At 44.9% G+C, this 15,158-nt stretch overlaps 1 protein-coding gene across 1 annotated transcript in view; it reads right to left on the bottom strand.

Annotated features, from left to right (window-relative positions):
- Positions 1 to 15,158, bottom strand: part of TECRL (trans-2,3-enoyl-CoA reductase like) — an 81,604-nt gene that overhangs the window by 51,562 nt on the left and 14,884 nt on the right. The window contains exon 2 of the mRNA XM_009901443.2: positions 7,518 to 7,569. Coding sequence (XP_009899745.1) covers positions 7,518 to 7,569 — 52 coding nt within the window. The remainder of the gene's footprint in view (positions 1 to 7,517; positions 7,570 to 15,158) is intronic.

The following is a 15,158-nucleotide window of genomic DNA, read 5'->3' as shown; positions in this document are numbered from 1 at the left end:
GTGTATTCATCAGGTACATGAGTCTTGCCAGGCATCAGAATTGACAGATTTCATTAACTTTCTTCAACCTGCAAATCCAGCAGTAGCAGACAGTGTGGAGAAATCAGAGGAACTGCAGGTTCCCAGCAAGCCTGTGTTATCAGACAGCTCTGATTACACACAGGCAGTAGGCAGGGCACCAGCTAAGCAGTCACTGTTCTCCCTGCTACTGCTCCTAATGAGTAATCCCCACAGCAGCCTTCCTCACCTCTCTGAGCCTGGCAGTTTAACATCACAGCCAGCCTCCAGAAGGGATTTACGTGATACCATACAGTCATCCTTCCCAGCATCAGCTCTGCATTCAGCTCTTGCATTTCAACACAGACCTGGTAAAATACAAAGTCATTCCTCAGGCTCTTTCCCTTGGAATCATTTTCTCAGCGGTCATTGCAAACAGGATAGCTGCAGATGCATGAAGACCCTTAGCAGACTTTTTGGAAAGAAGAACTTCCTTTGCTAGAGGGCTAATTTTAACTCATAGATTGCACTGGGTTGGAAGGAACCTTGAAGGGTCATCCAGTCCAATCTCCCTGCAGTAAGTAGGCACATCTCAAGCTAGATCAGGTTGTTCAGAGCCCAATCAAGCCTGATCTTGAATGTCTTTAGGAATGGGGTCTCCACCACCTCCCTGGGCAACCTGCTCCAGTGCTCCCCTACCCTCATAGTAAAGAACTTGCTCCTAATATCTAGTCTAAATCTGCCCTGCTCAAGTTTAAAATCATTGCCTCTTTGTCTATCACTACAAATCCTTGTAAAACATCCCTCCCAAGCTTTTCTGTAGCTTTCCATGTACTGGAAGGCTGCTCTAAGTTCTCTGCAGAGCCTTCTGCTCTCCAGGCTGAACAGCACCAACTCTCTCATCCTGTCTCCATAGGGGAGGAGCTCTAGCCTTCTGAACATCCTTGTGGCCCTCCTCTGGACCCACTGTAACAGTGCCATGTCCTTCTTGTGTTGAGGGCCCCAGAGCTGGACACAATACTCCAGAGGTGAGGTCTCTCCAGAGCAGAATAGAGTGGCAGAACCATCATGTGCCTTAAGCTGAGGAGCTTGGTTTGTGGTTTCTAAGTAATGAAAGATTCTTCTCCTTGCTCTTTACCAGGCCAGCCTGGCTTCTGCTGTTCTGTGTTTTGAACATCTGCTTCAGGGTTTAGGGCAAACAAGAACCTGTTGGTTCAAAAATGCTGCTCTCCTTCCAGCTGCTCAACACCAGCTGAGCTAAGCTCTACTGACAGGCAGCTACAGGGAGAAGTGAGCTGGAGGCACTAACAAGTCAGTTTGAAAAGGGATGGAGGGAGAACATGCATCTGGAAAAGAATTGCATGGTGTGGTATTTCTGATTATGTTTGTCCTCTGAGATGGCAAGGTATCTCCTTGAATTGGCAATAAGGATTTTATTTAAGGCACTTGGAAGTCAGTCTGGATTGTTTAGTAGACAGATGGAAATGTGCGTTGGAAGAGCCTGCAGAGAGCATTTAATCTTGCCTTTGTGCAGGGAATCAGACAAGGTACACCAGTTAGTTTGGAGGATGATATCTAAGGACCTGCCAGTTCTCCTGTGGCTTCTGGGGAACATGCAAACCAAAAGTATTAGGTAAAATTTGGCAAAGGTCCCTGGCAGGATCAGGGAACTGACTGTCCCCCATACTCAGCACTGGGGAGGCCACATCTTGAGTAGTGGGTTCAGTTTTGGGGCCCTCACTACAAGAAAGACATTGAGGTGCTGGAGCAGGACCAGAGAATGGCCAGGTCTTAGGTGAAGCAGCTGAGGGAAATGGGTTTGTTCAGCCTGCAAAAAAGGAGGCTGAGGGCAGACCTGGCTCTCTACAACTGCCTGAAAGGTGGTTGGAGCCAGGTGGGAGTTGGTAACTTCTCCCTAGTAATGAGTAATAGGAGGATGGGAAATGGCCTTAAGTTGCACCAGGGGAGGTTTAGTTTGAATCTTAGAAGAAGATTCTTGACCAAAATGGTTCTCAAAGACTGGGACAGGCTCCCCAGGGAGGTGGTGTTTGAATCCCCATCCCTGGAGGTGGTTAAAAGAGGCAGAGATGTGGTGCTGAATGCTATGCTCTAGCACCAGCCTTGGTATAGTTAGAAAATGGTTGGACTCAATGATCTTAAAGGTCTTTTCCAATCAAAACAATTCTTGTGATTCTATGAGAAATGAATGCATCCTAACACACTCCCTGCAGCAGTTAGGAGGAGGCTTAGAGACTGGACCCCACCATGCAGAAAGAATTGTACTGTCTCCTTCTCCTCTCTCTACAGGAAAGCAACAGAAAACATTTCAGTGGTTTTCCAAAGAACAAAGCTTTTCTAAGGCTGGCTGCGGAAACACCTCTGAGAAGCAGCTGTAGGATGATATTGCAGAATTCTGAAGTTTCATAGTGTCCAGAAACGATGATGTTTATTCTTGAGTGCCATCTACTGACAATTTCCTTCTTAATGATTTCCTCTCCTTGGCATTGCTTATTTCAAATGCCTTGTGTAACATTTATTAGCTTTGATGGAGGGGCCTGCAATTTTGGAGTTGAAGGAGTTAGTGTTTTATTGGGACAGCTGGCAGCTTGAAATGTTCCTTATTCCCTGAGTATCTCATTCCCCGCTGCAAACCAGGATACTCCCCACATCATGTTTCCAGTTCTCTCTTTAAATTCTGGGTTTTGTTCCACCCATTGCCAGGCTCCCACCATCAGCCCTTTCTTCCCTTCCTGCTCCTTCCACCCAGAGGGCAAATTCTGGCTTCTCTAGGCTCACTCTCCTGACTTCAAAGACCAGTTCTGGTTGTGCTACATCTTTATGAAGGGGATTGCACCCCCAAATTTGTCTCAGTATTGCTGAGAACTTATTTCCCTCTCTTCCCTTTCTGTTCTTCCCCTTCTTTCAAGAACTTTTTCAGCAACTTTTCTGCAGTGACCTTGAAAATATTTAATGATCGCTGACTGCACTATCTAGAGGTATTTTATTTTAGTTATGTGATACTTGAATTAGCATTATTATTACAGTTTTCCATTTTCTATCTGTCAGATTTCCTCCCCCAACAATCCAATACATTTTGCAAAGATAAAAATAAATTAAAGGTGAAGAGTTATTGCCAAGGACAAGAGCTTGTGAAGTGTAGCCTCCAAGGTACTTCTTTCTCCACAGAAAACATAATATTTATAGATAAAGCAAACAGCAGCTACCTAACTCACTACAAGCAACTGAGAAAATGGGAGAAGGAGTTTCCTTCTTGCACACTTTGGTTTTGGCTCAGTTTTACCTCTGCCAGCTAGCCAAAGGAATAAAGAAAATGATAGCAGTCACCACCTGCACAGAACCAATTTGACTGACACTTAGAATCACAGAATCATTTCAGTTGGAAAATGCCTCTAACATCAAGTCTATCCATCAACCCAACACCACCATGACCCACTGCACTGTATCCCAAAATGTCCTGCTTACACATTTTTTGAACACCTCCAGGGTTGGTGATTCCACCTCTCTGGGCAGCCTGTTGCAATACCTGACCAGTCTTTCAGGAAAGATATGTTTCCTAATATCCAGCCTAAACCTCCCCTGGCACAATTTAAGGTCATTTTGCCTATTCCCCACCTCACATCAACCTCCTTTCAGGGAGTTATAGAGAGTGAGGGCTCCCCTCTTCTTCAGATCAAACACCCCCAGTTCCCTCAACCACCCCTCACCAGACCTGTTCTCTGGACCCTTCACCAGCCTCATTGCCCTTCTCTGGACTTTGGCCATAGCTTAGATAGCTGTGTGATGGCCAGTAACACCCAAGCACTCAGCAGAAAATATCAAGCAGTGGAAGTGTAGAGATTTGCAACACACACAGATTGTGGAACTCCTTCCCAAAGGATTTTGCTGAGGTCAAAATTGCAAGCAGGTTTAAAAAGGATTAGACAGATTCATGGTGGGCAGGTGTGATGTTTGTTATTAAGTGTGACAGGCTGGATCTAACATCTGTTACAGAAAGCCCCTGTAGAGCTGCTGGCTGGAAGGCTGCAACAGGAGAACTGCTGTTCTGTGCTGATATGGTTGGTGCTGCCAGGCCCTGCCAGGGGCAGTGGCTCCAACAAGCTGGGCCTGATTCAAAACAGCAGCCTTCTGAGTGGAAGAAATGGAGACCCATGGAAATTGCCATGGAAATGGCAGTTTCTCTTGGTTATTCTCCAATAAGAGTTCTTAGATCCTTGAATGTGGCCACCAGGGACAGGGAGGTGCTCATCCACTTGTACTCAACACTGATGAGACAAAACCTTGAGTACTGTGTTCAGTTCTGGGCCCCTCACTACAGGAAGGACATTGAGGCACTGCAGCATGTCCAAAGAAGGGCAATGAGGTTGGTGAAGGGCCTGGAGCACATGGCCTGGGAGGAGCATCTGAGGGAGCTGGGATTGTTCAATCTGGAGAAGAGGAGGCTGAGGGGAGACCTCATTGCTCTCTACAGCCACCTGAAAGGAGGTTGGAGCAAGGAGAGGCCAGCCTCTTCTCCTTGGTGACAAGGGACAGGACCAGAGGAAATGGTTTCAAGCTGCACCAGAGGAGGTTCAGGATGGATGTCAGGAAATATTTCTTCACTAAAAGGATTCTCAAACTACCCAGGGCAGTGGTGGAGTCACCATTCTTGGAAGCGTTTAAGCAGTGTGTGGACCTGGGGCCTAGGGACATGGCTTAGTGTTGACCCTTCAGTGCTCGGTCAAGGGTTGGACTGGATGATCTTTGAGGTCTCATTCATCTCCTTCCAACTGGATGGAGTCTGTGATTCCATGAATCTCTAGGGATAAAACTGAGATTGTTTCCCCCCCCCAAAAAAAAAAAAAAATCAGAGCCACAGGCTTTGTAGGAGTTATCTCAGCAGACAGTTTTGCTTAAGTGAGGGCTGAGGAGTATTTCAGTATTTGTTCCTTGCCTTCTAAGTCCATATTCTGCCTTTCATATAACCACAGATCAAAATTAATGTTTGACTGACTTTAGAAACTGCTTAGCAGTAATATGTTATCTGTCACTTGCATCCCATTTCTTTCATTTTTGTGGTTAACAGCCTTCTGTGCTGCAATTCATAATTCAGTCTTTTTCCTCCTTTCTTGAATCAGGCAGCAACAACTGATCAGTGACAGAGATGATGCTTGTGAAATTGCTACATAGGGGTTCCTCTCACTGAAGGGCTGACAAGATCCCGGCTGAGGAGAAAGCTTAATTGCCTGAGTGATCAAAGGAAAATGCATGAAGACGGGGAGGGGGGGTGTAGGAGTGTGTTTTAGCAAGAGATTATAGAGGAGCATGTGAGTCTGGCACCCACGGAATGACAGAAATGAATGCATGAGCAGGATCAGCTTCAGCCCCTTCTCAGCTCTTGCCTGAAAGAACTGTTTTCTATTAGCTGTCATCCGCCAAACTCTCTGAAGAGGAAAAAAAAAGTGAAGGTTTGTTCTTCTTGCAAGTGGGAGAGGAGGAGGGAATCTCAGGAGACAACAACATCTCAGCTGAACTGGAAAAGTGAGATCAAAGCAAGGAGCTGGCATGGGAAGAAAAGATGCAGGACAGCAATATGGTGTACTCCCAGGAATGGGAGGAACTGATGTAAAAACCAGGACTGGGAAAGCCCTGAAGATGCATGCCAGTGATCTGTGTTGTACTCTCACAGTTGCAGCTCATGTTTTGTGGTTTTGCTCACTGTCTACCACCATGCTGGGCTTCACTTACCTCACTAGGAGTATTTGAGGAGTAAGATACCTCTCAATATGAAAACAGGTGCCATTAAAGTGGTTTATACACAGACTTCAGCCATTTTAGCCCAAATCCATTAAAAACCTCATTAAGGTTAAATTGGCAAAAAAACTCTGTGCCAGTGATCTTCAATTGATTTAAGCTGAATCGATATAAATACCATTTCAATTGATTTAAGAGAGCCCAGGCAGACCTTTGCTGCATTTCACAGACTGGTGGGAGGATATACTCTTACTGAAATATTAAAACTTGGGCACTTGTTTGTTTTTTCTCTGTTCAGCTTCAGGGTTTTTTCAACTTCTACCATTCTGCATTTTATACGTCCTTACAGGGAGTGAAAACAAGTAGTTGAAGAACAGCCAGGTCAGCAGCCTTTTGCTTCATCAGCTGAAGCTTTGTGCAACCACAGAAGCCTTCAGCTTCTGCATAATATTTCTTCTGCTTACATTACTCTGAATTCAGAATGTAAGTGTTTTACTAAACCTTTTTCCTGATTTTGCAAGAGGCATCTAGCCTGTAGTTGAATAGTAGTAAAAATAATGAAAGCCCATCACCTAAGATGCTTACTCCAACAGTAAACCCTCCTGGCTCTTAGAACCAAATACCTCATTCCTAATTTGAGTTTCTCTAGTCTTAGCTGACAACCCCCAGCTCCTGATGCACCTTTTTCTGCTCAGCTAAACACCTCTGCACTTCCAAGCAGTCTACTTCAAGTTCAAAGGCCGTGACCTGCACATCTCAGATGTGGCTGACAATCAAGGCTATCATCTCAAGTAGCACCATACTTTCCACATGAAGAATTAGGAGAAACAATTCTTCAGCCTAGGAGCAAGAGTGTCATAGTTAGGATCTCCACAAACACAGATACAGCAGGATTTTAGCATTTCAGAACACACCACACACACATAAAGAATCTGGAGGTTTCAGGCCCATTTGGCCCCACTCCCCCCTAACCAGCAATTCACTGGATAAAAGGAAATGCCATCAAACTCTGGTGCTCAGTTGCTTTCATTGCTCTTTCTCCCACCTTTCCAACCATCTTCCTCTACAAAAGGAATGGAGGAATGTGGCTCAGAGGAGGCAGAAATGAAGCATCCAGCAAACATTTCCTCTGTTGTCTGGCAGGAAGAAGAGAGGAATTTTCATGTGTGATTGCTCCTGTACAAGGTCCATATCTGCAGTTTGTATGTGCAAAAATTACCCTAGCTCCTGCTAATCTCGCTGCCCCTCATGGATATGAAAAGCAATACAAGAGCTATTAGAAGAAAAGGAGGTTGCTCTGACCATTAAGGGCTTGGACATGGCTAAGGCAGTTGAGAAGCTTGTCAAATTGCCTTCTTGACCCCAGTTAGTCACTCTAGCTCCCCACTTCAGTAGTGGTTTGGTCTACATGGTCTGTTTGTGGGCAGTTTGAAGTGGTCCAGTGTTATCCAAGCTTGCCTAATGGAACACTGTGAGGGCAAATGCAGTTGTGGTCTTCAACTGAGGCTGTGCAATGTTAAAATGAGTATAGAAAGCATTGCCCTCCTCATGAGTTGGCAGTGATAAATTATGCAGTCCTCTCCTTCCAGGCTCTCACATCTATGATAGCTAGAGTAGAACCTTAGTCCAAACTGCTGCTCTTATTTAGCGCTGGAGCTGTCAAGCCACCCTCAGCTTCCGTGCAAAATTTCATGAAAAATAAATCTGACAGTTTCTCCAAGCTGAAAGGCCTCTAACCATGCCTCCAGCCTGCTATCCAGAGTACTTACATTCTTTGTGAAATTTCTGTTTCACATCAAGCAGGGTAGACGTTGGCGATACCTGGAAAATAAGCCAAAATGCGTGCAGTTTATTTTTCCTGTCTCCTTCACTCTGGGATCCCTTTTGCCCTCCTCTAATGAAGAGCTGATTCAATTTGCCTGCAGGTTCCTTAGGCAATAATGAAGCAAACCAGCAAATTTGCTCTCACATGTTGGTCTGTTATTGAGAATTGTCCACATTTGATTTACACATTACCTGGACCACCTAGGCTTGGCTAATGGAAAGGCAAAATCCCAAGGGTCAGGAGGGAAATCTGCTGGCCATGCTTGCGGCAGTAACTTCCCTCAAGGTCAAACCCATGGGAGAAATTGAAAGGTTAGCTTAAAGTCAGGTTCAAGCATGCTGGGGCATGTCTCTTAGAGACAAGAAAGGATTTTCCTGAGGGCCCAGGAGCAAAGGTGGCACTTTCTGTCCTTTCTGAGTGAAATGAGTTTGTTTCTGCATGATGCTGTTCCTGTGCACTGAAGCAATTCGGGTGTCACAGTGTTAGATGGCAGTCTGGAGGCCTTTTAGGCTCTGTTTTATTACGTGTATTGATTTCTTAATACACTTTGTACAAAGTATCTGAGAAACACAGTTAGAATTTACTGGAGAGAAACACTTAGAAGTACCTTACAGTGGAATACTTAAGGTAGTATGTTGAGCTTGAGATCAAGGTGGTAAGATCTGGTCTTAACAAGATCATCCCTTCGCAGATGACACCGATTTAATATTCTATATTGTTCATTTAATCACAGAGACTGAGAAGTAAATTGAACTGTCCAAAACTAAGGGGATCTGCTTTGCCTCTAGCAGGAGACCTCATAGAAAAGAATCATTTTGGTTGGAAAAAGCCTTCAAGATCATCAAATCCGACCATTATTTAACTCTGCCAAGGTTGGTGTTTACCCACGGCCCTTGAAACCACATCCCTGCATCCAGAGATGGGGATTCAGCCACCTCCCTGGGGAGCCTGTGCCACTCTTTGAGAATCCTTTCAGCCAAGAAGTTTCTTCTCCTGATACACAGGAACCCAACAGTTGTGCCCTGCAGAAGCTTGTCCATCTCTTCCCAGATAAAGACTCCAGATAAAGAATTTGCTGGGCAATGGAATTCTTGTTTCATTGCATTAATTAGAACTCATGCACTTCAGCAATAACCAAGCTACCAAGCCTTGTCTGGATCTTGGCACCATCTTTAGCTCATAGCCTTAATTCTTCCAGATATGATTAGTGATATTTATCCATCAATCTAGTTTACTTATCAGTGATATTAGAATCATAGAATTGTCAGAGTTGGAAGGGACCTCAAGAATCATCTAGTTCCAACCCCCCTGCCATGGGCAGGGACACCTCACACTAGATCAGGTTGCCCAGAGCCTCATCCAGCCCGGCCTTAAAAACCTCCAGGGATTAGACTTCCTCCACCTTTCTAGGCAACCTGTTCCAGTGTCTCACCAGCCTCATGGGGAAGAACTTCTTCCTAACATATAATCTATATCTCCCCTTCTGGTCCTATCATTACCTGACATACTAAAAAGTCCTTCACCTTTGTAGCCCACTTTGGATATTGGAAAGCCACAATTAGGTCTCCTCAGAGCCTCCTCTTCTCCAGACTGAACAACCCCAAATCCCTCAGCCTGTCCTCATATGAGACATGCTCCAGCCCTCTGATCATCCTTATGGCCATTCTCTGGACATGTTCCAGCACCTCCAGATCCTTCCTGTAATAGGGGCTCCAGAACTGGATGCAGTGCTCCAGGTGGGGTCTCACCAGAGCAGAGTAGAGGGGGAGAATCACCTCCCTGGGCCTGCTGGCTCTGCTTCTCTTGATGCAGCCCGGGATCTGATTGGCTTTCTGGGCTGCAAGTGCGCACTAGTGGCTCATGTTGAGCTTCTCATCCCCCAGCACCCCCAAGTGCTTTTCTTCAGAGCTGCTCTCAAGCCATTTGCTGCCCAGCCTGTATCAGTGCTTAGGATTGCTCCAACTCAGATGGAGGATCTTGCACTTCATCTTTTGAAACTCATGATGTTAGTGAATTGTGACCATAACCACACCAAAAAATAGAGAACATAAGAAATTCTGCTAGTGGAGACCAGTCAGCACACTATCAGAAGTTGCTTTGCAGAAAAGACTGAGTTTGGAGAAATAACAATGTAAGAAAATAAAATTGCTGACTCAAAAGCAACAAACTGGTACAGAAAGGAAAGGTTTGCTCTTGTATAATAGGACACCCATACAAACATGCAACACACTTGCCATTAGTGCTGAGGAGCAAGCCAACAGGTTTCCTGTAAGAACATGAACAGGCAGGGAGCTCAATACACATTTCAATGATCTAAAGCTGTAAAGTAATCCTTGTGCTAAAAGATCTGCAGAGTTAAGGTTTTCCCTAGCTTTTTCTTTGGGTTTAGAGAAGAATGTTTTCTTTTCCACAGCCACACAGGGTTTTACTGGATAGAGGAAAGGTCCCTGTTTGCAGCAAGGGCTGTAAGTGATCCTCTGCTTAAACCCTGGCTTGTCCCTCTGATGCACCTGCTAAGTGATACCAGCTCTGCTCACCCAGACCTAGGACTGGGCTCCTTGAAACCAAGGACATACTCTGTTCCCCTTCCCAATATCACCAAGGTCTGTCTTGCACAGATACCTTGTCCTCTTCTCCAGCAGAGGGATATTGCTCAGAATTGATTAAACCCATCTTATCTTTCTCAGTTCAAAAAAGAAAGCAAGCATTTGACCTGTGTTCATGGCACTTAAGCCACTTCATGCAACATCCAGTTGAAAAGCAAATCTCCTTTCCTTGTTGCAGTGTGGGCTTGAACACAGGAGACAGAGGGCTTTTCTGTATTCAAAACCTCTAAAAATATCTGAAATTGCTTTCTCACACCTTGAAATCTCACACCTGTGAGGTCCGGAGCCCAGAATCTGTCAGGTATGGATGCAGGTGTTGTTAGCTGGCTACAACTACCCAGCACACAGAACTGGAGACCAAAATCTGTCATGTGTGCTAGCCCAGGGCAGGTGTGCAGGTTTTCAGAGCTGGCATTGCCAGCTCAAGGATGAGATGTGATGATGATCTGGCTTTCTAAATACAGTATGAGCTGCCTTACTGCAGGGCCTGCATCCCAACAGGAGATCAGTATCTCACCATACCAGCTTCTAGGAAAGAGTAGGCAGGGCCAGCCCGTGCTCTAGGGAGTCGATAATCTGATTAAGTCAAGGGAAGCTGTTATGGTTAGCATGCTCACAGAACAGTGCTAGCTCCAAACGGAGCCCATGGTCCCCAACTCCTGCAAAATGTCTAGTCCCATCTTTCATTCTGAGATCCTGCTATAACAGCCTGCTATGGCATTTATATCACCTGAGTTTAGCCATGGTAAAAATTATTCTAAGCTTTTGGTTTAAGTCCACCTATAGAACCATTCAGATGCTGGTATTTGAAAGTTACAAAGCGTCTGCCAGCATCTGTGTTAACTGTCTGTCTGCTACAGCAGAGGAACCAGTGACCGTAGAATCATAGAATTGGTTTGGCTGGAAAAGACCTTTAAGACCATTGACTCCAAGTCTGTTGTACTATCAAGTCTGGTGCTAAGCCACATTGCTCAGCACCACATCTCTGCCTCTTTTAGATGCCTTCAGGGATGGGGATTAAACCACCTCCCTGAGGAGCTTGTTCCAGTCTTTGAGAACCCTTTCAGTAAAGAGGTTGCTTCTAATATCCAACTCAAACCTCCCCTGGTGCATCTTGAGGCCATTTTCACTTGTCCTAGATGATGCAATGTGAACCATCACACACCACCTTCCTTACCTCCAAAGGTGAAGCTTGAACCACATCACTACAGCTGAGGGGGACTGCTCTGTTACAACTCCTGTGCACGACTCAGTGCTCACGAGCAAGGGCACTGCTGTGCCCAAGAACATCCAGGCTGCTTCAGGCTGGAGATGGGTTGAATCCGGCCAGCTGAGGCCCAGGCAGGCATGTACTTGGTCAGTTAGTCACAGCCTGGCAGCAGCGAGTGGCATCATACTGTATGAGCCACCTGTGCCCAGGGACAGCCTGGAGCACACATCCAGCCAAGACAGCAGAAATATATTTGTGGTTCATGGGCTAGATAGCTTAGCAAAGGACCCTTCCACTTACCATGGAAACATAGAAACATTTTGGGTTGAAAAGACCTCTGAGGTCATTGGGTCCAACTGGCAACCCAACGCCCCTATGCCAAATAGACTATGTCCTCAAGTGCCATGTCTACATGTTTTTGAAACAACTCCAGGAATGTGTGAAGCAGCTCCACCACCTCCCTGGGCAGCCTGACCACTCTTTCAAGAAATACATTTTTCCTATAATCCAAACAAACCCCTGATGCACCTGGAGGCCATCTCCTCTTGTTCAATCACCTGATACTAGGAAGAAGCCTCCTCTCAGGGATCTGTAGAGAGCAAGAAAGGCACCCCTCAGCCTCCTCTTCTCCAGACTAGGCAACCTCAGTTCCCTCAGCTGCTCCTTATCAGACCTGCTCTCCAGACCCTTCACCAGTTTCATTGCCCTTTTCTGGACCTGCTCCAGCACCTCAATATCTTTCTTGTGGTGAGGTGCCCCAAACTGAACATAGCATGCAAGATGCAGCCTCACCAGGGTCACCTGAGACAGACTACACGGATCACAAGCTGAAAAATAACACCAATACCTCCTTCTCCAGAATGGGCCATGGCTTAGAGGAATCACAATGTCCTTTTGCAGGCTGAATAATGAAGCTGCAGCCACAAAAGAATGAAATACATTTTTTTATGATCTTGATAATTCTGTGTCCTTTTTTTTAAAGGCCTCATAAAACAACCAGTGAAGTTATAGTTTCTAATATTGATCAGTGTGAAGATGGATGCCGAGACATCAGCTTCCTACTGAGACTGTCCCCTCTGTGGACTATTAATTATCTTTTGTTCTTTTCATTGTACATCAATAGGAGCTAAAGTATTGTAAGGAGTGGAACAGGAGCTGCTCTTATTACCCTTTGTGCTAACTGAAGAAACCACCCAGGAACATTTCACTGTAATTATTAATCTTGCTCTCCTTTTCTTCTTCTAAATTAATTCTGAAAGTGTTACAACTTTCCTTTGCCTCTGTTTCAGCACTTTTCAAACATGCAGAGGAAGGACCAACCTTAGCTTACTTAACACAAGATGGATTGCACTGTACAGCCACCTTTTCCTTGGCACCTATCTGGTGTCTGGTGGTCAAGCCAGTTTTCCCTCCAACTTCTTAACTTGTAGTCTAACACTAGAATTTAAAAGTAGCAAACTTTCTTTCAAGTTCATGCGTAAGGTTCAAGGCTACTTTTTCTTCACCAGAAAATGCCATGAAGAAATGCAGATTTGACAGGTGTGGGCTGCATTCATCACACTTTGCAGTCAGGAAAGGAGGATTTTAAAACCTCAAATGCTGTTTTCCCTCTCCAGAGCCAAAATGCTTTTTTGCTTTTCATTCGAGGCAATTTCTTTTTGTAATTTTTTAGGAATCCAAGAATGAAAGGGACCTTCTGGGTCATCTGCTCCAGTTCTGTCCTTCCTTTATGCTGCAGTGAACAAAGCCTCACATTTAAGATTTAAAATACTGTATTAGGAACTTGGCTTATGACTCAAGGAAGAGCACTAAGTGGATGATATTATGGGAACTTCATCCTGCCTTTTGTGAGTGCAAGCTAATCAGAGAGTTATCCACTTTCATACCTCTTTCACTTCTATAAGGCAAGGAATTAGAACAAATCTGGGGATCTCTATGTAATTGCATCACACAGTTCTTGCACTAAAGAATTCTTTTTTGGAGGCTAGAGGTTAGCAGAATATCAATATGAATTTGAATAATACAATTTTAGCAAAGAAGTGATTTTCCCTTGGAAATTCCCCTCTGAGTGTTTCCTCTCTTTGTGACAGGTCAGTACCACTGCAGTGCTGAGTCACCTGCTTTCCAGCAGGCCCTCATCTCTCATAATTGCAGGAATTCAGAAATTCTGCCACTCCAGCTGCTCATTAAGCACAGATGTCCCCATCTTCAGCCAGGGTGAATGTGTTCAAAAGGGTGGCATCAGCTTATTGCAGCTGAGGATTTGACCCTGAAAGCGATACCCAGCTAACAGGGCAGCCTACCAAATTCAGGTACTTATCAAATTCAGCACTCAGCAAATATTTCAGCATAGCAATCAATGTGTGCTTCACCATTACAATAGTGTGGCCAGCAGGACCAGGGAAGGGACTGTCCCCCTGCACCCCTGGTAAGGCCACACCTTGAGTACTGGATTTCATTTTGGGGCCCCTCACTACATGAAGCACATAGAGGGACTGGAGCAGGTCTAGAGATGGGGTAACAAAGCTGGTGAAGCACCAGGAGAACAGGTCTGGTGAGGAGCAGCTGAGGGAACTAGGTTTATTTACTCTGGAGAATCGGAGTCTGAGGGGAGACCTTATGGCTCTCTACAACTCCCTGAAAGCAGGTTGGAGCCAGGTAGGTGTTGGTCTCTTCTCCCTAAGAACAAGTGATAGGAGAGGAAATGGCCTTAAGTCAGACCAGGGGATGTTTAGGTTGGATCTTAGAAGAGTTCTGAAAGAGTTCTCAAACACTGGAGCCGGTTCCCTAGAGAGGTAGTCAAATCCCCACCCCTGAAAGTGTTACAGAGACAGAGATGTGATGCTGAGGGCACCAGACTTGGTAGAGTTAGGTAATGGTTGGACTGGATGATCTTAAAGATCTTTTACAAGCAAAACTATTCTATGAGTCCTAGCTTACTGCTTTTCCACCCTGCCCTTGCTTTGGGACCATTCTGTATTACTGGAAGTCAGCAGCATATCACAGATAGCTGATGAATAAAACACCTCTCCTAACCGATCCCTGCGCTCTGTGAGTTTGACTTCCTAATCAAATTATTTTTCCTTCTTGTTAATTTTCAAACACAGTATTGAGAGCTGGATACCTCCTTCAGTGTGTCCTACTCTGCTGTCTTGTTAACCTGGTGATCCAGTGTGCTGGTCATGTCCACAGATATAAATAGATGAGCTCACCATGGAAATAACATAGCAGTAACTACATATAGACAAGTGTTCTCAGTAGCTACAGAGGCTTTATATAGAATTTAATATTTGACTCAGCAGACTACAGTGAACAGCCTACCCAACAGCTATCTCTCATCTCAAGCCACACTTTCCAGAAACTGAAGATTTTCAGAGCTATGGTTTCAGCTCAAGTCAGTTCCAGTAGGCATGGGCAGAGAGGGCTGTATTGCTGAGCAATCTCCTAGGTCATTGTGTGGTCAGATGCACTTTGGCGGATAGGATAGGATAGGATAGGATAGGATAGGATAGGATAGGATAGGATAGGATAGGATAGGATAGGAGGGCAGGGCAGGATAGAATAGAATAGAATAGAATAGAATAGAATAGAATAGAATAGAATAGAATAGAATAGAATAGAATAGAATAGAATAGAATAGAATAGAATAGAATAGGAATTAACCAGGTTGGAAAAGACCTTGAGACAATCCAACTCCCTAATATTTCCCATGACTATGGGTCAAATTATCCAAGAACACACATAACCACAGGCATGCTGAGTGCAGTCA

The sequence above is a fragment of the Dryobates pubescens genome, chromosome 1, assembly GCF_014839835.1.
Source record: "Dryobates pubescens isolate bDryPub1 chromosome 1, bDryPub1.pri, whole genome shotgun sequence".
Taxonomy (NCBI): Eukaryota; Metazoa; Chordata; class Aves; order Piciformes; family Picidae; genus Dryobates; species Dryobates pubescens.
This window is presented reverse-complemented; position numbering and strand designations above follow the sequence as displayed.